Here is a 20,882-nt window from a genome sequence, read left to right as displayed (position 1 = left end):
GTATATTATATGATTACCTACATTGAAGGAAACCATTTTAATGGTCTCTTGTAGGTCTACCTTTTAGACATCTGTTCTACAGATAGTGAAACTATTCACCACCGTCAATTTTGTCTTTCTCTTACAAACTGCAGGCTTTTAAACCTGAGCTTTAATTCATCTAATTACAACATCACTCATTTCAAGTTCCATGATTTAGAGGTCTCCTTTATTGGGTCTTCCCTATTTCTCCCACCTGCCAAAGCAGCTTCACTGTAACGATGATACGCTGCCCCTACCCAGATGATCTTGCTGTTGCCATTTCGTTTCAGGTCCCTTATTTTAACTACTCTGATTCTAATGACAACAGACTCTAGAGGGTTTCTTTTGCTACTCATCCCCACAACTTTAATTTGGCAGTATTCACAGATAGATTCTTTTATCCTTGCCTGTGTCAAGCTGTTCATAGAAATCATAGAAACCCTACAGTACAGAAAGAGGCCATTCGGCCCATCGAGTCTGCACCGACCACAATCCCACCCAGGCCCTACCCCCATATCCCTACATTTTCTACCTATTAATCCCTCTAACCTATGCATCTCAGGACACTAAGGGGCAATTTTAGCATGGCCAATCAACCTAACCCGCACATCTTTGGACTGTGGGAGGAAACCGGAGCACCCGGAGGAAACCCACGCAGACACGAGGAGAATGTGCAAACTCCACACAGACAGTGACCCAAGCCGGGACACTGTTGTTTGTGTTGAAATATTATTGACTTTATAATCTGTACTCTTAACTATTGTACCATGTTTGCAGTTCCTAATTGAGCTGTGCTGCACAGCCAACACCACTGTCCTCTGTCTTTGCTGTTTGTTCAAGGACAACTTGGGCCATCGAAATCTTATTCTGAACCTAGAATGACTCATCCATTGTTGCTTAAGTGCATTACAAGCTAAGGAACTGCAGTTCTGAAAGATTGTGTAAGATAGCATCTGGCTTGCTTAGTTTTTAATGAAGGACTTTAATATCTTAATACTGGTGAGCTGTTTCTAGCCAATTTAATAGAAACTAGAAATGACACAAACAAAATCTTCAAAACCTTGTGTATGATTTGATAAGTTTAAAAATGAATAATGTTAAGAGTTAGTATGGATTAGCTAGTTGATTGACAATTATTAGCTGGAACCTAATTTGTAAGATCTTGCTGACTCAGAGCTTGAAATCAAGGGGTTCTATAAGAGTCTACAATTCAGCAGATGAGTGCTACATATTTTTGACGTAAATATTTGACCTCTCTTTGTGCATTTAGGTCAGTGCTCCTGTGGTAACCTCCACTTCACAAGAGAAGCCGAAGGACAATGAACAGTTTGAATGGGTTACCATAGAACAGTCTGGTGAATTAGTCTACGAGGCTCCCGAAACTATAACTGCAGAACCACCACCAATCAAATCAACTGTCCCTGCAATGTCTCCCATCCCAGCACATTCTCTTGCAGCTTTTGGACTCTTCCTTCGTTTACCAGGATATGCAGAAGTACTCCTCAAAGAACGGAAGCATGCCCAGTGCTTGTTAAGATTGGTGCTCGGCGTAACTGATGATGGTGAAGGCAGTATGTATGACTTGAGATTCACATTCATTGTTACCCACGATGAATGAAATACAAATTTTGTTGCCTTTAACTCGCTCTTAGATCATTCGTGCAGTCTTACAGATTCATAATATATGTAGTCATTAGTACATTTAGAGAATTGCTGTTGTAATCATAATTTGTAAGTGTCTTTATGAAAACATTTGTGTTTGAATAGCTTTTTGACTAAATTAAACTCTGGTATCATGTTCTTGTCCCCTGTATGTATTGATGTTGGTGACAAATTGAATCATATATAAAAGGAATTCTCATTTCATTTTTGTTGGACTTGAATCGGTCTAACAAAGTTTTAAATCTTGCTCATTTTCTTTCGTCAGGTCACATCCTACAGTCTCCCTCAGCAAATGTTCTTCCTACCCTTCCATTCCATGTTTTGTGCACTTTATTCAGTACCACACCATTGACTACTGATGATGGAGTTCTCCTTCGGCGGATGGCTTTGGAGATTGGAGCAATTCATCTTATACTGGCTTGCCTCTCTGCACTAAGCCACCATGCCCCAAGAGTGCCCAATGCAGGTGCTAACCAGACAGAGGTGAGCTCAGCTCATGGTTAAGCTAATATAAAGCAGTGAATACAATAATTTTAGAAACAAACTCTAGTCTGTCAAGAGTTCATGCCTAAATCTCATAATTGAACAGCATCCACATAACCATTCGCGGTATGTGGGCGTCATGGCAAGACCAGCATTTATTGCCCTTGAGAAGATGGCCAATGACCTCCCTTCTTGAACAGCTGCTGTCAGTGTGTTGTAGGTATGCCTATTGTGTTAGAACATAAGTACAGAAGAAATAGGAACAGGAGTAGACCATCCAGCCCATCCAGGCTGCTCTGCCATTCATTATGATCATGACTGTCCTTGGACTTCAACTCCATTTCCCTGCCTGCTCAGACCTCTTGATACTGAGAGATCAAAAAATCTGCCTATCCTAGTCTTCGGTGTATTCATTAAAGGACCATCCGTATCCCTCTGGAGTAGAGAATTCCAAAGATTCACATTCTTGAGTGAAATAGTTTCCCCTCATAGATCCACAGAAAAGTTATGGTGCCGAAAGAGGCCATTCAGCCCATCATGGGGAAAAACATCTAGCTGCTAATTTTAGGCCCACTTTCATGTACCTAGTCTGTAGCCCCTCAGGTTGTAGCATCTCTGACTTAAACGATCAGCTTCTTATCCTGAGACCGTTCCTTTGTTTCAGATTCCCTGACTCAGAGGAAACAATCTCTATCATGTCCCTTCAGAATCTTGTATATTTCAATGTGATCACCTCTCATTTCTTCTCATCTGCAGTGAAATAGACCCAGTTTACTCAGCTCCTCATCATGGGACAACTCCCTCATCCCAGGGAGCATTTGAGTGAACCTTTGCTGTATTGTCTCCAGTGCTTTCTAATATCCTTCCTCGTATATAGACCTAAACTGCCCAAGGTATTCCAGATGTGGTCTCACCAAAATCCTGTTCATTTACAGTGAGACTTATTTATTTCTGAACTCCAATCCACTTGCAATAAAGGCCAGCACACCATTAGGAGTAGGCCATTTAACCCTTCCAGCATGCTCCACTATTCATTGTGATCATGGCTGATCATCCAACTCAGTAACCTGTTCCCACTGCCGCCCCCGACCCCCCAAATATTTTTGATCCCTTTAGCCCCAAGAGCTATATCGAATTCCTTCTTGAAAACCTGCAATGTTTTGGCCTCAACTGATTTCTGTGGTGGTGAATTCCATTGGCTTACCACTTTGTGCATGAAGAAATTTCTCTTCATCTCTGTCCTAAATGGTCTACCCTGTATCGTCAGACTGTGACCCCTGGTTCTGGACACCCCCACCATTGGGAACATCCTTTTTGTGTTTACCCTGTCCAGTTCTATTAGAATTTTATAGGTTTCTATGAGATTCCCTTTTTCTAAACTCCAGTGCATATAACCCTAACCGACTCGATCTCTCCTCGTGTGTCAAACCCGCCATCCCAGGAATCAGCCTGGTAAACCTTCGCTGCACTCCCTCTATAACAAAAATGTCCTTCCTCCGATAAGTAGACCAAAATTGGATACAGTATCCCAGGTTTGGTCTTACCATGACATCCGTGCTCCTATACTCGAATCCTCTCAGACGGCCAGCATGTCATTTGCCTTTTGCTTGCTGCACCTGCATGTTTACTTTCAGTGACTGGTGTACAAGAACACTCTGATCTCATTGCATATTCCCATCTCTGTCTATTAGCCATTCAGCTAATCTGCCTCTATTTCTGGCATTGCCATGATTTAAGGTAGTAGAAACAAACATACTTAATACCATAATCTCATGGTTCTAATATTCCAAAATTCACAATAGGTTTGAGTTGTGGCTTAAGGGAGTCAAAACTTGTATTGGTTCAGTTTTTTGTGCTTCTGTTGGTGATTGTAAATATAATTTCCATGTAAGCAGCATCAAGAGGTTTGATATGAAAGTGTTAATCTTGAATATTTTAGGAGTTTCTAATTTTAAAAATGTCATAATAAATATTTGCATTTTTATAGCCCCTAATGTGTTAAAATGTTTCAGGAGGCTTTGGAGAAATGAAATAGTTTTGAAGTGCAGTGACTGTTGGGTTGATTACTCATTATGTTCTGCCTTCAGGTTACACCTTGGTTTATACATGTATTAGTTTTCACCCAGCAAATTTGTGTATTAGATCAACATTGATTGTGTAAATACTTAACCCCACAGGAAGTGAAGATAAATGGGCATTTTGACAGTTTACATTTAAAATAGGCATTTTGGCAGCTGCTAACCATAACATTGGTCGCTAAGTAGACTGAACAAATTTGGATCCAATTCTGAGAGAGAATTAGTATTGAATCAGGAAGGTGGGATGGGAGGAAGTGTTGAGAACAGGATTAGAGGTCTGTCCGTTAACAGATATACTCTGAATACGTCTTCAGCTGGCATGCTAATGTATGTATATTGTATATGTACAAATGTTTGTATCTGTTTAGACTCCAACTGCAATTTAAGTTAGCAACACACATGTAAATGTTTCACTTTTTTTCTTTATAAAACAGCCACAGGTTTCCAGTGCGCACACAAACTCTTCCACTGAAGACCAGCAGTTATATTGGGCCAAGGGTACAGGCTTTGGAACAGGTTCTACGGCATCAGGTTGGGATGTGGAACAGGCCCTAACTAAGCAGAGACTGGAGGAGGAGCATGTGACCTGTCTTCTGCAGGTAAGTGGTGACTGATTTTGTTCTGCCGTGTTGAATCTGAAACTTGAGTTCATCATAGAAACCCTACAGTGCAGAAAGAGGCCATTTGGCCCATTGAGTCTACACCGACCACGAATCCCACCCAGGCCCTACCCCCATATCCCTACATATTTACCCACTAATCCCTCTAACCTACGCATCTCAGGACACTAAGGGGCAATTTTAGCACGGCCAATCAACCTAACCCGCACATCTTTGGACTGTGGGAGGAAACCAGAGCACCCGGAGGAAACCCACGCAGACACGAGGAGAATGTGCAAACTCCACACAGACAGTGACCCAAGCCGGGAATCGAACCCAGGACCCTGGAGCTGTGAAGCAGCAGCGCTAACGACTGTGCTACCGTGCCGCCCCAATATTGTTGAATATTGAAACTCACTTTCTGTCTTTAGAAATACATTTTTTTTATTCAAGCATTACCTCCTGTCCTAGTTGGTCCTCCTTGAATAAATAGCCTTCAGTTCGGCTTCTCGAAGATTCGTGCATTTCTGATGCATAACTGGTTTTCCCATCCATCCCCAGATCTTGTCCACATTATGGTCCACTGGACTGTACTCCCTTCTGCCAAAAATAGCCTATTATGAAAGGATTCTCCTGCAGTGCAAAGATTGCATTTTCTTTCTACTGTCACCACCTCCTTAAACCTCTACTTTCCCTGCACCTCTAGCAAGCAGCAAGAGACTTCTGGACTTCTTGTCTCCACGACAAAAATCATGGGGTTAATTTTCAAGTTTGCCATCTGACTGGTGACCTGGTTTTACATTTTTACCCTTGAGGTTCCCCCTCCAGCTGTGTTAATATGTTTCCATCAGTCCCGTTGACCCTGAATTGCCTATCCTGTTCGTCATAATGTGTGTCTGGGATTCAATCTTGATGAGTTGTAACTTGCTTCAGCTGAGCATTGAGAAGAGTGGAACCATCATTTGTTGGCATTTGTCCCCTAACTGCTTCCTCCTTGACCACATTATCAGGCTGTTCATAACCTCTGTATCCTAATGGCCCATTGTAATACTAACAGCAGTCAGTTTGGATGTCATTGGTTTTCCTTTTGCCTGGCTATATGTTAGTTGACTCTAATGCTTTTAGATTTGAATGGTAACATTCAAAAATTGAGAAGAGTAGGACTACCAAGAAATATTCTCTGCAACACATTCTAGCAGTCGTTGATTTTTTTGAGAGCTGGGAGAAAACAAAAGATCAAAATCTATTCTTCACTTTCAAATTGAATTTTTTTTTGTTTTGTTTATCTGCTATATTTTTAGGTCCTTGCCAGTTACATAAACCCTGGGGGAAGCACCTTATCTGGAGATGGACAGCTTGGTGAAAGTAGAGGACACAACAATAATGCCCTTCCCTCTGTACTTGTGGAGCTACTCAGCCAATCCTGTCTTATTCCTGCCATGTCATCCTATTTGAGGAATGACTCGGGTAAGTAGAATTAATAAAATATTGTCCTGAGTGTTATCTCTGAAGAGTCAGATGGACTCGAAACGTTAACTCTTGTTTCTCTCTCCACAGATGCTGCCAGACCCACTGAGTTTTTCCAGCATTTTCTGTGCTGTATTAAATGTGGGCTTGGTTACTCTTGAAAGAGTTTTGGACATCAATATGAAGTTTTGAATGTAGAGATCACTGAGTTTTATTTAAAGCTTTTAATGCCATAAGACTATTGATGCAATTTGCCATATTATGATTGGGTGGATAGTTTTTGTGCTTTGTATTCTCGGAGCAATAACAGGAACAAGTTGTATCTGATGGTGTGCTTCATGTTAATTACTGTTCTGGTGAAAACTTATGAGTGCTTAGATCCTGGAAGAATTTTCAGGTTTGAAATTAACCTAAATATCTTGTTAAAACATTTGCGTGACAGTGTAGCATCTTATGTGTGTAATAGGTAGTTGGAGCAGGTGGTGCAGTCCTTTGTGTGGCAAACTGCTGACACAGCCGGCTGCATACTAAATGAGTGGCCACATCTTTGTGTGTTCCGTGTCACGATTCATACAAAGGTTATTAACACACAAAATACCATTTTTATAACTTAGTTTTGCTATGCTTTAAGCCTGCTCTTAAACTTGGATCCTAAGGGTGACAGATGATAATTAAACAAGGGACTTGCTGTTTATTTGCTGAGTCGCAAATAGAATTTGCAGTTGTGCAAGTGAATGAGTTTATATGCAGTGATTGAAGTTGGGTCCCTGTAGCAGGCTGATGATGGCAGCCTGAGGCTACAGGTATATCCTCCACTGCTGATATCGTGCTAATTTAATTTTTACAGAATTTAAGGAAGGAACACTCAGTTATACTGGCTGATGACGGCATATTTGAGGAAATTTTAAAATGACTTTTTAAAATTTAACCTCCCAGCCGCCACATCTAATCTTTCTTTGCACCTCTTTATTTCCTTTTACATGTACAATTACATGCAACAGATGGCACAGAAGCAGGCCATTCAGCCCAACCAATCCATGCTGGTGTTTATGCTCCATTTGAACCTCCTTCCATATTTCCTCATCTAAATCTATCATCATAATCCTCTATTCCCTTTTCTTTAACATACTTGTTGAGTTTCCCCTTATGTACATCTATAATATTTACTTCAACAACTCCGTGGTAGTAAGTTCCACATTCTCATCATTCTTTGGGTAAAGGCATTCCTTCTGAATTCCTTATTGGATTTCTTGGTGACCATTGTATATTGATAAAAGTTTATTTTATTATTGTCACAAGTAGGCTTGCATTAACACTGCAATGCAGTTACTGTAAAAATCCCCTAGTTGCCACATTCCAGCGCCCGTTCGGATTTACTGAGGGAGAATTTATCATGGCCAATGCACCTAACCAGCATGTCTTTCGGACCTTGGGAGGAAACCAGAGCACCCGGAAGAAACCCACACAGACACGGGGAGAACGTGCAGATTTTGATCCAAGCCAGGAATCAAACCCGGGTCCCTGGCAGTGTGAGGCAGCAGTGCTAACCAATGTGCCACCATACCGCCCCCTCTAGCATGTTGTTCCCCATTCGTGGAAAACATTCTCGCCGTATCCACTCCAAAGTTATGGTTGTGGTAAAGACCTCTATTAGGTTATCCCTCGGCCATTTTCTTTCCAAGAGAATAAAGACCCAGTCTGTCAATTAGTTCCTGAAATATATACCCCTGAATTCTGGTTGTACCTGATTTGGCATTGAATTCGCTAACTTTAATTCATGCTCCTTCTCAGTCCTCCTTTTGTTTATTTCTCAATCCTTTAATCACAATGATTAAGGGAAAAGCACTGTCCTGTTATTCCCTAAGTCTGCTGTTCTCACTGTCACAAGCTCGAGCTTCTACCAGCTTTTGAATAAAAAGTTTTTCAAACCTGAACATGTACCAATAAGTCGAACCAACTAGACACACTCCTGTGCCATTGCCATTTTAATATGATGAAACTCTGCTTTTGTTAGATCGTATTCTTAAGTCAATTTTGGTTCCAACTAGCTTTTAGTAGACAGAATTACAAATTCTGAAGAGGTGCCAAATATCTAACAGAAATTGTATTTATAACTGTTATGTAGTTAGCATCATTATATCCTATAAGCTCTATTGATGGAGGAATTCTGTTTTTGAGTTATGAAATTGACATAACTTTGAAATTTTGAAATTCTCAAAGGCATGTTAGAAATGAATTATGACTAGCATGTTGGGCTTGAGAATTGACTAGCTTGAGAACAGAAATTTAGGTTAATCTGTGTTCACTTCTGGTTGGCAATTGTAGCAAATGCTTCCACCTTGTATTTTGTGCACTGTTGCGATGGGCTGCTCCATTGTTGAGGATGGGATATTCGTGTTTGGTATGGACATAGTCCTGTGCTGTAATTTTACCAGGTTGACACCTCATTTTTAGATGTGCCTGGTGTCACTCCTGGTGCGCCCTCCTGCACTCTTTGTTGAACCAGGGTTGATTCCCTGGTTTGTTGATAATGGTAGAATGAGGAAATGTCAGGCCATGAGGTTACAGATTGTGGTGAAGTACAATTCTGCTGCTGCAGGTGGCCCACAGTGTCTCATGGTCGCCCAGTCTTGAATTGCTCGATGTGTTCGAAATCTGTCCTATTTAGCATGGTAGTGCCACAGCACAATGGAGTGTATCATCAATGTGAAGACGGGAATTGGTCTCCACAAGAACTGTGCAGTGGCCACTCCTACTGTTACTGTAGATGCATCTGCAGCAGGCAAGTTGATGAGAATGAGGTAATGTATGTTTTTCCCTCCCCTTGGTTCCCTCACCACCTGATGCAGTGTAGCAGCAATATCCTTTAGGACTTGACCAGATTGGTCAGTAGTGGAGACAGCTGATTTTAGGAGAGTTTATATACCATAGGAATACTTTTGTAGCATTATTGCATCCTCCTTCAACTTTTTGCTACAAACCCATATTCAACAGTTCTGTTGAGAAAAATAACTCCATCTTTTCTGAACAGCTCAGATGACTTCTATTGACATGTGGAAAATGATGCGGTGGGGGGAGCTTTGCAACTTGGCATTGCAGTGGTTCTGTTAGTCACTGCATGTACAAATGTACATATTGGATTTAATCCATATATTAAATTCTAGACTGAATAAATGGGCAGAAATCGAGCAATGTATTTTGAGAAAAATCTTCTAAACTTAGACGAACATTCAGTGAGATCAAGCAGGAGTGGTTGGAGAGAGCTGAGCGCCAAACTCGAATGATGGATTCACCCCAATATGCAGAATACTCTAAGAGCTATCAGCTGAGTTTTGCCAGAAAGTAGACAAAGTTTAAGGACTGGTTGGACTGCAGCAGCATGGAGGTCAAGCCTAATCCAGTAACATTGGAGATCATGGCATACCTAGCCCAGGAGACCGTGGCCCAGCTAGTTGACCTAACCCTTTTGGTGAAGCAAGATATGGCTGCAAAAACAGGAGATCCATTTAATAATAGTGAACCGAACAGTTCTTGTCTTTTTTTTAACCAATTTCCCGAAATGAAATATATTACTCAGTAAAATCTGCCTCTTTTCAGTTTCTTCCAATCTACCAAGTAGAGGTATTCGGTCTTTTACAACTATTTATGTATTTACAGTTTTTATACTGTAAAAATTCCAACTTTCATGCTGTAAAACTCCCAACTTTGCTCTTATGAAAAGTGATGCTTTGTAATACATTTCTGGGCAGCAGTGTCATAGAATCATAGAGGTTTACAACATGGAAACAGGCCCTTTGGCCCAACTTGTCTATGCCACCCCTTTTTTTTAACCCCTAAGCGAATCCCAATTGCCCACGTTTGGCCCATATCCCTCTATACCCATGTAACTGTCTAAATGCTTTTTAAAATACAAAATTGTACCCGCCTCTGCTACTACCTCTGGCAGCTTGTTCCAGACACTCACCATCCTTTGTGTGAAAACATTGTCCCTCTGGACCCTTTTGTATCTCTCCCCTCTCACCTTAAACCTATGCCCTTTAGTTTTAGACTCCCCTACCTTTCGAAAAAGATATTGACCAACCAGCTGATCTATGCGCCTCATTATTTTATAGACCTCTATAAGATCACCTCTAAGCCTCCTACGCTCCAGAGAAAAAAGTCCCAGTCTATCCAGTCTCTCCTTGTAACTCAAACCATCAAGTCCCGGAAGAATCCTAGTAAATCTTTTCTGCACTCTTTCTAGTTTAATAATATCCAGTGCTGTCGACTAAGTTTATATAATCACCTATGTAATTGCTGTCAATAGATGGAAATGCTGAATGAGTCATGTTAGTAAATATGCAGGTTGATTGAACTTCAGTCCAAATAGTTTTTTGCACTTTGTGGGAAACAGCACCAAAGAGGAGATAGTTGCAAACTCTTCAACTGATGTTATCTCAGGATAATTTGGTGAACAATTCCATTTAGCCTACCTTAGTTCAACTTTATGACCGTTAAAGTTTCCTGTTGCAATATCTAATTAATTCTGGAAAATGACTAGCATCCTTACCTCCATTCTAATTAGTATGTCTGGTTACTTAGTCTCATTATAAATTCTTTGAACTTTATATTTAAATGCTACAACCCTAGCTCATTCATATCCTTGTACCCTTCATTTTTTTTCCTTTTAGTTCCTTCATTGTCTTTCTCCTAAATTTCTCTCAGCTGCTCCAAACTAGTTTCCATTCCTCTCTCAAGATATTCTTAACCCTTGTCCCATATGCTTTAAGATGTGCGCATGTAAGGTTTCCAAAAACATCTAACATGCAAGTTATTCTCAGTTGGATTCCACTATCCCACTATAGTCAATGGCCCTAAAGGTAGCTTAAAGCCAAATGTGGTTAACGGCTTGCTCCAGTTCAGGCCAGGCTCTGTTGCAGCCTTCTCAGTCCACTATCCTTGTATTTGTCCACTTGATGCAAAGAACAGCACATCAGCCAAGTTAAACATAGTTGGAGCTTCTTATTCTTCATAGGAACTTTTAGATCTTCACCTAGTTCCATATCGAGCATCGAGTCAAAAGTTATTATAAAACATCTATCAGAATAGTTCCCCCAACCGTCAAATTTTAAATTACTCAATCTCTGAAGAGATAGTGGACCTTCCTTTTAAGTATTGGGTTTGACAGCTGGTTTTCTGCACATACATTCATTTATGCTTTAATTCACTCCTCAGTGGTGTAATGTCACAATCCTGATAGTAGAAAATCCAATTTTGGGTACAATTACAAATTTAATCAAGTCATTTGTCGTTAATATGCTTTGTGCTGCAAGAGTCTTGAAACACATTTGCAGAGACAGTCTATTGATAGACACTGTAAATAGCTATGTTGCACAGGGTACTAAAGAAGCATGTGTATAATGAAACTGGTATCTTAACAATGCTTGCCTTGTTGAGGTCCATTTGTCATGAAGGCGAACAAACAAACTAGGTTAAAAATATCATTTGACTCATTTGAAAGTAATATAACTTGTTAATGCATCAAGATCAAATCCTGGAACAGGATTTTCAGAGCACGAGTAGGTTTTTTTCTCTCTTTTTCTAATGAGCATTAGATTTGAACTTTCCTTTTCTCCTACATTTTAAAAACCTCAACTAAGATCTGTTTTCAAATGAGGGATGGATGAAGGGAGTGTTTTGTTTTTATTTGCTTCTCGCTGTTAGAAAGCCAGTAGTTAATTGAAGAAACTTTCTAGTTCCCTTTTGAGCAGAAGTCAACTGCACGGCCCCTTGGGCCAGCTCCACCTTTTAATAAGTTTATGACTGACCTTTGACCTCATCTCCACTTTCCTTCCCAATCCCAATGTTCCTAATCATCTTATCTCATCATTGCAGCAACCTGTCAGCATTACCCTGCAAAGCCTCCTTTGAGTCATTTAGGTTTCAATGAGATCACCATCCATTTTTCTGAACTCAAGAGAGGCCCATTCTACTCAGCCTCTTGTCATAGGGAAAAAACCTTCACTCCTAGAATCAACCTAGTGAGCCCTGTGTACATTGCTGTCATTTGAAGCAGTTCAGAGAAGGTTCACTTGACTGATAACTGCCCCTCCGTGCCTCATCCCAGGTATGAGGAAAGGTTAGACAGGCTGGGCCTTTGAGCTCAGAAAATGAGGGGTTGATTTTATTGAAACATGTAAGATTCTGAGAGGACTTGACAGAGTGGGTGCTGAAAGGATGTTGCCCTATGTAGAAGGGATTACAACTAGGGCATACAATTTAAAAATAAGGGGCCTTCCATTAAAGCCGGAGATGAGAATTTTTTTTCTCTGAGAATCATGAGTCTTTGGAACTCTCTCCCCTCTGTGCAGGCAGGGCCATTGAATATTTTTGCAACAGAGGTAGGTAGATTCTTGGCTGACAAAGAGTCAGAGGTTACTAGGGGTAGGCGGGAATGTGGAGTTGAGGCCAGAATCAAATCAGTCATGGTCTCATTGAATGGCAGAGCAGTTTCGAGGGGCCAAATGGCCTATTTCTAATTTGTATGTTTGTATTTTCGTAAGGCGAGCTAGATTTGACTGCCATTTTCTGATTCCCAAACGTACCCATATGTGAACAGCCACATACCACGTTTACAGTCAGAGGTGTCATAATTATTCAGCACAGGTCTAAGTGCCTTTTCTTAAACGTGAGGTGCTAAAGGGCTACTGAAGATGTGAAATTGTTTAAAAGTCATGATTAATGACATTCTGGCTGTGGGACCATCTGATGGTTATGAAAGGTCTGTACAATTAATCTCAAAACATTGTTGGTGGACTTTGTCAGGGAAACCAGAGCACAGCACAGTTTATCCATTGGTGAAAGTGTAATGAGTGGTGCCACCAGTGATGATGTTGGACAATGGCTGCCATGTGGTTGGAGGCATAGGCTGAAAGCACTCGCTGGGTTTTGATGACTCCAGAGGGAGCAGTTCTTCATTGTCTTTATAAATCTGCTACTGAAGTCAGCACTGACATGAGCAGCTATGACGCTAATGTACCACTGTTTAACTAGAATGCTGTACTGCCAGGTTCCTTACCATGTTGGTCTTTTGAGCATTATTAATGTCTGATGCTTAATAATTATTTCATATGCTGGGTATTTCTGTCAACCTATGGATGAGTTTGAAAAATGGGACACTGCTAAACTTTCAGAAAGCGCAATGGAAATTAGTTACCTTTGCATGCAACTTTACAACTGAAAGCTTTGGCACATTGTAGAAGAGTGAATAGATTTACGTGGCATTTCAATATTTATGTAATTCCATTAAATTCAATGCATTAGTCATTATGGTGCACTGGGGGAAATATTGACCATATTTCATTTATAGTTTAGGGGTGCATTAATTGCACACTGCTGAAAAACTGTAATCTGGGTGAGGTGTGATGTTAATGGCATTTGTAATTGATCTGCTATGGTCAGTGAAATGTTTCTGCTTGTGCCTTATTTATTTCTTCTTTGAAAAAATCTGCAATTGTGGCAACTCTTGCAAAACGTATTATTTCAATCCATTTTAATGCAGGTGCTTCTGATTTAGTTTCTATATCCTTGTAATATAATGAATAGTGCAAACTGTAGTAATGACTCAGAGCGTTTTAGCTTCCAAAAATTTGTTTTTTTCCCCAGCTAGTGTTCTTATTGACATGCTTTGGGGAGAGATTTAGATCACATCAATTAGATTGGTTTATGGTTTTGATTTTTCCTCACTCCAAATAGTGTCCAAACAACTAAGAATTGAGCCAAAACAGGCCTAGCTGTTTCAATAGACCAGATGCCTAACAAGTCTAGCTAGTGCAGAGCAGCAACCATCAAAGCCAATTGAATGTTTTATTCTACCTTCTGGTTTTGTAGTAGTTTCATTAAAAACGGAAAATGCTGGAAAAACTCAGCAGGTCTGGCAGCATCTGTGAAGAGAGAAACAGCATTAACATTTCGATATGAATCCAGGCTGCATTCGAGTACTGTGCCCCTTTCTGGTCACCTAAATTCAAAGGAGTCATTCAAACATTCGAGGCATTGCAAAGGAAGAACAATGGAAATGGCTCCCTAGTTCTAAATGTCAGAATTGAGGATAATAGCAGAAACTTGAGATTTTTGGTCTGGACAAAGAATGAGAGTCAGTTTTTGGACCTGGAAATGAAAAAAGTGAAACTGGAAAGCTTCTTACGCAATTAAAGCAGGACGAGGGGACATAGATTCAAACTAATGAAAGAAACTTGTGCCAGGAAGTATTTCTGTATCACAAAGCAGGTCAATGTATGGCATAGACTGCTGGGAAGAGTAGCAGGGGTGAATAACCTGGAATCATTAGAGAAACAATTGATTGCTGAAATTTGGGGATTTAATGTCTTTCTGAATGGATTAATTAAAATGGAGTCCAATGGCCACCTTCAGTTATAGCTTTCTTGTGACCTTAAGACCTATTTCAGCTTCACCTCTGTCAAGTGGACAGTGAGCAGCTACATAAAAGCTGGATATTTGGGGAAATGTTTTAGGGGTGAGGAATGAAAACTTACAGAAATAAGGTAACGTGCTCAGAACTTTCTGCAATCATGCTGCTGACACCAGAATTATGAATTGTAGAGAAATAGATAACTGGAGTACTGTGTACAGTATTGGTCTCCTTATTTAAGGAAGGATGTAAATGCATTGGAATGTTTACCAGCCTAATATCTGGAATGGGCGAGTTGTCTTGTGAGAAAGGATTGGACAGGCTAGGCTTGTATCCACTGGGGTTTTCGGTGTCTTGATTGAAGCATGTAAGATCCTGAGAGGTCTTGACAGGCTGGATGTGGAAAGGATATTTCCTCTGGTGGGAGAATTTAGTACGGGGGGGTCACTGTTTAAAAATAAAGGGTCGCCATTCAAGATAGATGAGGAGGAATTTTGAGAACTCTGTTCCTCAAAAGGCAGTGGAAGCAGTCTTTGAATATTTTAAAGGCAGAGCTCGATAGATTCCGGATGAGCAAGGAGATGAAAAGTTATTGGGTTGGCAGGAATGTGGGGTCGAGTTATAATCTGATCGCCCATGATCTTATTGGATGACACTAGGCTCGAGGGGCTGAGTGGCCTGCACCTAATTTGTATGTTTATATGATTTTTTTATTATAACTGATTAGGTCTTTGGTGTGACAATGACGCTGCTGCTACTCTGTTTCTCATTAAATTTCTGTTTGTTTATAGTGGGTTTGGTGCCGTGTAGAATTCCCAAGCTTAAATAAAATGTTAAGTTGTCCATTGAGCATACTCCTTCCTGTAAAAATGGCTAAGTAGCAGCTAATTAATGTCTCCGTGCTGTGTGAAGGACTTGTGATTTTAAGTGTGCGCAGCCTAAGCTGATGAAATATTCATGTGCTTTATTCAGTCATGGTGTTTCCTGTGGGGACTAACAAAGAAACATATCGCCAAGCATATTTCAAATTTTGCAATTGCCTGTGAATCTGTGATCACATTTTCTTTTGAAGATATTTTCATGGTGCTCCCCTATTTTAATGGAAAAATAAAGTTTATAGTTTGAATTTTCGTGCAAATACTTAAGAATTTACCACTCTCAGGGTTTGTCTAAATAAATCCAATTTGGGGTGATCTTGCATTGTTGTGCTCTAAATTTGATGTGCAGACATTAAAAACAAATTGTTGGAACTGCATTGTAGGTCAGTCAGAATCAGTGGGGCGAGGGAATAGGTTGCAGCTCCTGGTGTTGTTACCAGTTCAGCACTACAAAAAGTAGAAGCCTGAGAAGCTCATCTTCCTTTTCTCTTTGCAAAGAACGAAGAACAGTACAGCACAGGAACAGACCTTCAGCTCACCAAGCCAGTGCTAACGCATGACCTCTTACTAAATTAAAGACCTTTTGCTTCTTCACAGTCCGTATCCCTCTATTTCCTGCCTATTCATGTATCTGTCGAGATGCCTCTTAAATTGTGCTATTCTATCTGCTTCTACCACCTCCTCTGGCAGCACATTCCAGGCACTTACCACCCTCTGTGTAAAAAAAAAACTTGCCTCTTTCCCCTTTTTAACCTTAAACCGATGTCTCCTGGTAATTGACATTTCTACTCTGGGGGGTGAGGGTGGGGGAAGACTCTGACTATCCATTCTATTCAGGCCCCTCAATTTTGTAAACTTCTATAAGGTCTCCCCTCAACCACTGAAAACAAACCAAGTTTGTCCAATCTCTCTTCATAGCTAACACCCTCCAAACCAGGCAACATCCTGGCAAACCTTTTCTGTACCCTCTCAAGCCTCCGCATCCTCTGGTAGTGTGGCGACCAGAACTGTACGGAGTATTCAAAATGAGGCTCAACAAAAGTGCTATACACTGCAAAATGACTTGCCAATTTTTATAGTCTGTCCTGACCAATGAAGGAAAGCATGCCATATGCCTTCTTGGCCAACTTATCCATTTGTGTTGCCACTTTCAGGGAACTGTGGACCTGTTCGCCTGGATCCCTCTATGTTAATATTTCTAAGGGTTCTGCCATTGAACCTTCCAAAATGCATCACCTTGCAGTTGTCCAGATTAAAATGCATCTACCATCTGCCCAAGTCTCCAGCCTATCTGTATCCTCTGGCAATCCTCCTCACTATCCGCAGCTCCCCCAATCTTTGTGTCATCTGCAAACTTATTAATCAGACCACCTATATTCTCCTCCAAATCATTTTTATATATGTTACAAAGAACAGGGGTCCCAGCACTGATCCCTGCAGAACACCACTGATCACAGATCTCCAGTCAGAAAAGCATCCTTCCACCAGTCGCTACTCTGTCTTCTCTGACCAAGCCAGTTCTGTATCCATCATACCAGCTCACCGCAAAACCCATGTGACTTCACCTTCTGTATCAGCCTGCCATGAGGAACCTTGTCAAAGGCCTTGCTAAAGTCCATGCAGACAACATCCACCGGCCTGCCATCATCAATCATCTTTGTCACTTACTCAAAAACTTCAATCAAGTTTGTGAGACACGACCTCCCCCGCACAAAGCCATGCTGCCTATTCCTAATAGGTCCATATTTTTCCAAATGAGTAAATCCTGTCCCTCAGAATCTTCAGCAATAATTTCCCTACCACTGACATAAGGCTCACTGGCCTGTAGTTTCCCGAATTATCCCTGTTGCCTTTCTTAAACAAAGGAACAACATGGCTTTTCTCCATTGCTCTGGGACTTCTCCTGTGACTAAAGATAATGCAGAGATTTTGTACAAGACCCCAGCAATTTCCTCCCTTGCCTCCCTCAGTATTCTGGGATAAATCCCATCAGTCTTGGGGACTTGTTTACCTTAATGCTTTTTAAAACATCTAACACCACCTCCTTTTTATATTGACATGCCCTAGAATATCAACATACCCCTCTCTGGATTCACCATCCATCATGCCCTTCTCCTTTGTAAATGCTGATGCAAAGTATTCATTAAGAACCTCACCCACTTCCTCCAGCTCCATGCATAAATTCCCTCCCTTGTCCCTGAGAGGACTTGCCCTGTCCCTAGCTACCCTCTTGCTCCTTATATATGCATAAAATGCCTTGGGATTTTCCTTGATCCTGTTTGCCAAAGACATTTCATGGCCCCCTTTTGGCCCTCCTAACTCCTTGTTTAAGTTGTTTCCTGCTTTATTTATATTCTTTGTGTCCTGTGTCTGTCTTCAGTTTCCTAAACCTTACGTATGCCTCCTTTCTCTTTTTGACTAAGCTCACAATTTATTTTGTTATCCAAGGTTCTTAAATTTCGCCATCCTCATCCATTATTATCACAGGAACATGCTGCTCCTGAAATCTAATCAATTGGTCTTTGGAAAATGCCCACATGACTGATGTGGATTTGCCCTCAACAGCTGCTCCCCAATCTACATTCCCCAGTTCCTGCCTAATGTTGTCAAATGGCAGATCTGATTGATTGGTCTGCATATTTCCCAACAATTTTAGTTTGAAATTTCAGGAATTTGATTTATTTTTCTGCTTTGCGCAAGTGCCAATATCAGAATGGTAGAAAGCTTGGTAGAAGCTACATATTAATGTCAAGAGTGGCAGCATCTAAAAAGAAGAGTGAGATAAAGCAAGGTGCAGGAGGCTCAAGTGAAGCATAAATTTAAGTACAGACCTGTTGGGCTGAAAGGTCTGTTTCTGTGCTGTAAAATTCAATTTGATTAATAATTTTAATCAGGAAAGAGATGTTTGTTGCCCCTCTTTAGCTGATCTCAGCCAAAGCTTGTCACCAAATTCCTCATTGGAAAAGGAAATGACTAATGATGTCCAAGTAACACAATTTCATATGTTCTTAAGCTTGTAGTAGCTACTTAATTTTGTTTTCATTTAATTAACAGCTGATGGGGAATGAATCAAATGATTGTAAGCAATCCCTAACCTTTGTGAAATCCATTGGAAATTGCAAAATGTTAGTGGCAGTTTAATAAATAGACTTTGTCAGTACTAAGAGATTCAATCAGCCTGATGCCTATCCTTATATTTAAACGGTTTAAAAATAAAGAAAGAGTTTTATAATGAGAAGTGTATCTGCAGACCCGACCTGTACATCCCACTTACTTTTATTTAGATTGTATCTGACAAGTTCTGTTCCCATACTTGTAGACCACTTCAATCTCACCGTTGCTCCAAAAATCAGATGGCCTCTGAAAATAATATTTTTGTGTTGCACCAATCACACTTACGATCTCTTTAAAATGTAGGTCAGTTGTTTGATATCCCATTTGTATTATTGTGGACATAACGTGGCTTGCTAGCTGCTGAATTTGACCTGTTCACATTGAGTGATAGATTTGGCAATTGAAACTTCCCAAGCTCTAAATTTAAAAGTTGCTCCTTTTCCTATGAGCTTTCCTAAGGTTTGGCAAAAAATTCCTTGAATGGCAGAAATGCTGAAAGTTCAAGCTGGGTAGGAAGATTTGCTTGGCTGTGACCAAGTATGCATCCTGCATAATTCCATGTAGTTTAAAGTAATCATATGCACCCAATAATCATGTGAACCAATTAAAAGCCCTTCAATTCTATGAACCAGTTAAAAGCTTCTTTAAAGCTCTTCACATTGTGGTCAACTGTCAGTCTGGGCTTTCACAGCACTCTTGAACCATAGAATCCCTACAGTGCAGAAGGAGGCAATCCGACCCATCGCGTCTGCACCAACTCTCCAAAAAAGCATCCCAGACAGGCCCACCCCATTCCCATAACATTTACCATGGCTTATCCACCCAACCTACACATCTTTGGACACTGAGGCAGTTTAGCATGGCCAATCCACCTGACCTGTGCATCTTTGGACTTGAGTCAGGGGTGTAGGTTTCAATCCCCACTTCAGAGTCTGAAGCGCATAACTTAGGCTGTCAGTTCAGCGTACTGTCAAAGTGCTGTCTTTTGGTTGAGGCATTAATTCACAGGCCCTACCAACTTCTCAGGAAGCACAGAAGTTCCCATGGCACTTTTCAAATAAGATCTAATGCAATTCTCCTGTACACACATTGGCTCCCACCTACAGTATTTACCTGCAGTAATTTGATTGTAAGGGAATTGAAGGTGAGAAGGACTATTTAGACATTTTGATTGTTAGGCTGAACCTAAAGTCCCACCTTTGCATCATTTAGTTGATTTTAAAATGATTCAAGAGTTCGTGTCTCTGCTAGTCTACCTGGGTTTTAATGACGTTGATCACCATGAAGAATAACTTTCTCATATCAATTCTGAGTTTATATTTTACTACTTTGAAGCTATGATCCTTTAAATTAAATTAAATAGCAAAAGTAGGATAGTTTTCAGAATTTGCCTTTCCTATAAGGTTTGCTATCTTGTGTACCTCTAAGATCATCCCTGGATGCATCTTCCAAAAATGACAAGCAAAGGGATCTTCAGGCTTTGTTTAATGCAGATCTTTAAGCCTCAAGGTCAGCTTTTTGTTGTTGTTGTTCTTCGCACTGCTCCCAGTATTTGAATATCTGCGTTGTATCCCATTGGGCATTACTTCAGATTTGGTCTGGCCATACAGTGCATCTTTTAACTTTCTCTGACTTGCATTCTGTGTTTCAACTCTGTAGGCCAACAGCCTACTGGTTTTAAGTGTTAACTCCATAAAGATTCCAAGATCTTTTTCACTTCATAGCCACATAAACACCATTCACAGATTCCATGTGCTAACCATTTTTCTTTCCTATATGCATTTGTCTCATTAAATGTCTGTTATTGTTTACCCACTTGTCAAACTGATTGTGTAATTTCTAAACTCTCTGCTGATTCCACTTTCCTTTGTAGTTTAGTATCATCTGGAAATTTGAGTAGCTTTTGAGGCAGTGATTCATCTGTGTGGAGTTTGCATGTTCTCCCCGTGTTTGCATTGGTTTCCTCCGGGTGCTCCGGTTTCCTCCCACAATCCAAAGATGTGTGGGTTAGGTTGATTGGCCATGCTAAATTGCCCCTCGGTGTCAGGGAAATTGGCAGGGTAAATACATAGGGTTACGGGGATAGGGCGTGGGTGGGATTGTTGTGGTGCAGCTGCGATGGGCCAAATGGCCCCGTTCTGCACTGTCGGGATTCTATGAATCTACGATT

At 40.7% G+C, this 20,882-nt stretch overlaps 1 protein-coding gene across 6 annotated transcripts in view; it reads left to right on the top strand.

Moving 5' to 3' along the window:
- Nucleotides 1–20,882, top strand: part of birc6 (baculoviral IAP repeat containing 6) — a 219,442-nt gene that overhangs the window by 146,957 nt on the left and 51,603 nt on the right. For all 6 annotated transcript variants that reach the window (XM_078229564.1, XM_078229569.1, XM_078229567.1 and 3 more), the window contains 4 exons: nucleotides 1,292–1,592; nucleotides 1,949–2,166; nucleotides 4,679–4,843; nucleotides 6,145–6,310. In XM_078229564.1, coding sequence (XP_078085690.1) covers nucleotides 1,292–1,592; nucleotides 1,949–2,166; nucleotides 4,679–4,843; nucleotides 6,145–6,310 — 850 coding nt within the window. The remainder of the gene's footprint in view (nucleotides 1–1,291; nucleotides 1,593–1,948; nucleotides 2,167–4,678; nucleotides 4,844–6,144; nucleotides 6,311–20,882) is intronic.

This window comes from Mustelus asterias, chromosome 15 (assembly GCF_964213995.1).
Source record: "Mustelus asterias chromosome 15, sMusAst1.hap1.1, whole genome shotgun sequence".
NCBI lineage: Eukaryota > Metazoa > Chordata > Chondrichthyes > Carcharhiniformes > Triakidae > Mustelus > Mustelus asterias.
The sequence above is the reverse complement of the archived record's forward strand: the minus strand, read 5'-3'. Positions and strand labels throughout refer to the sequence as shown.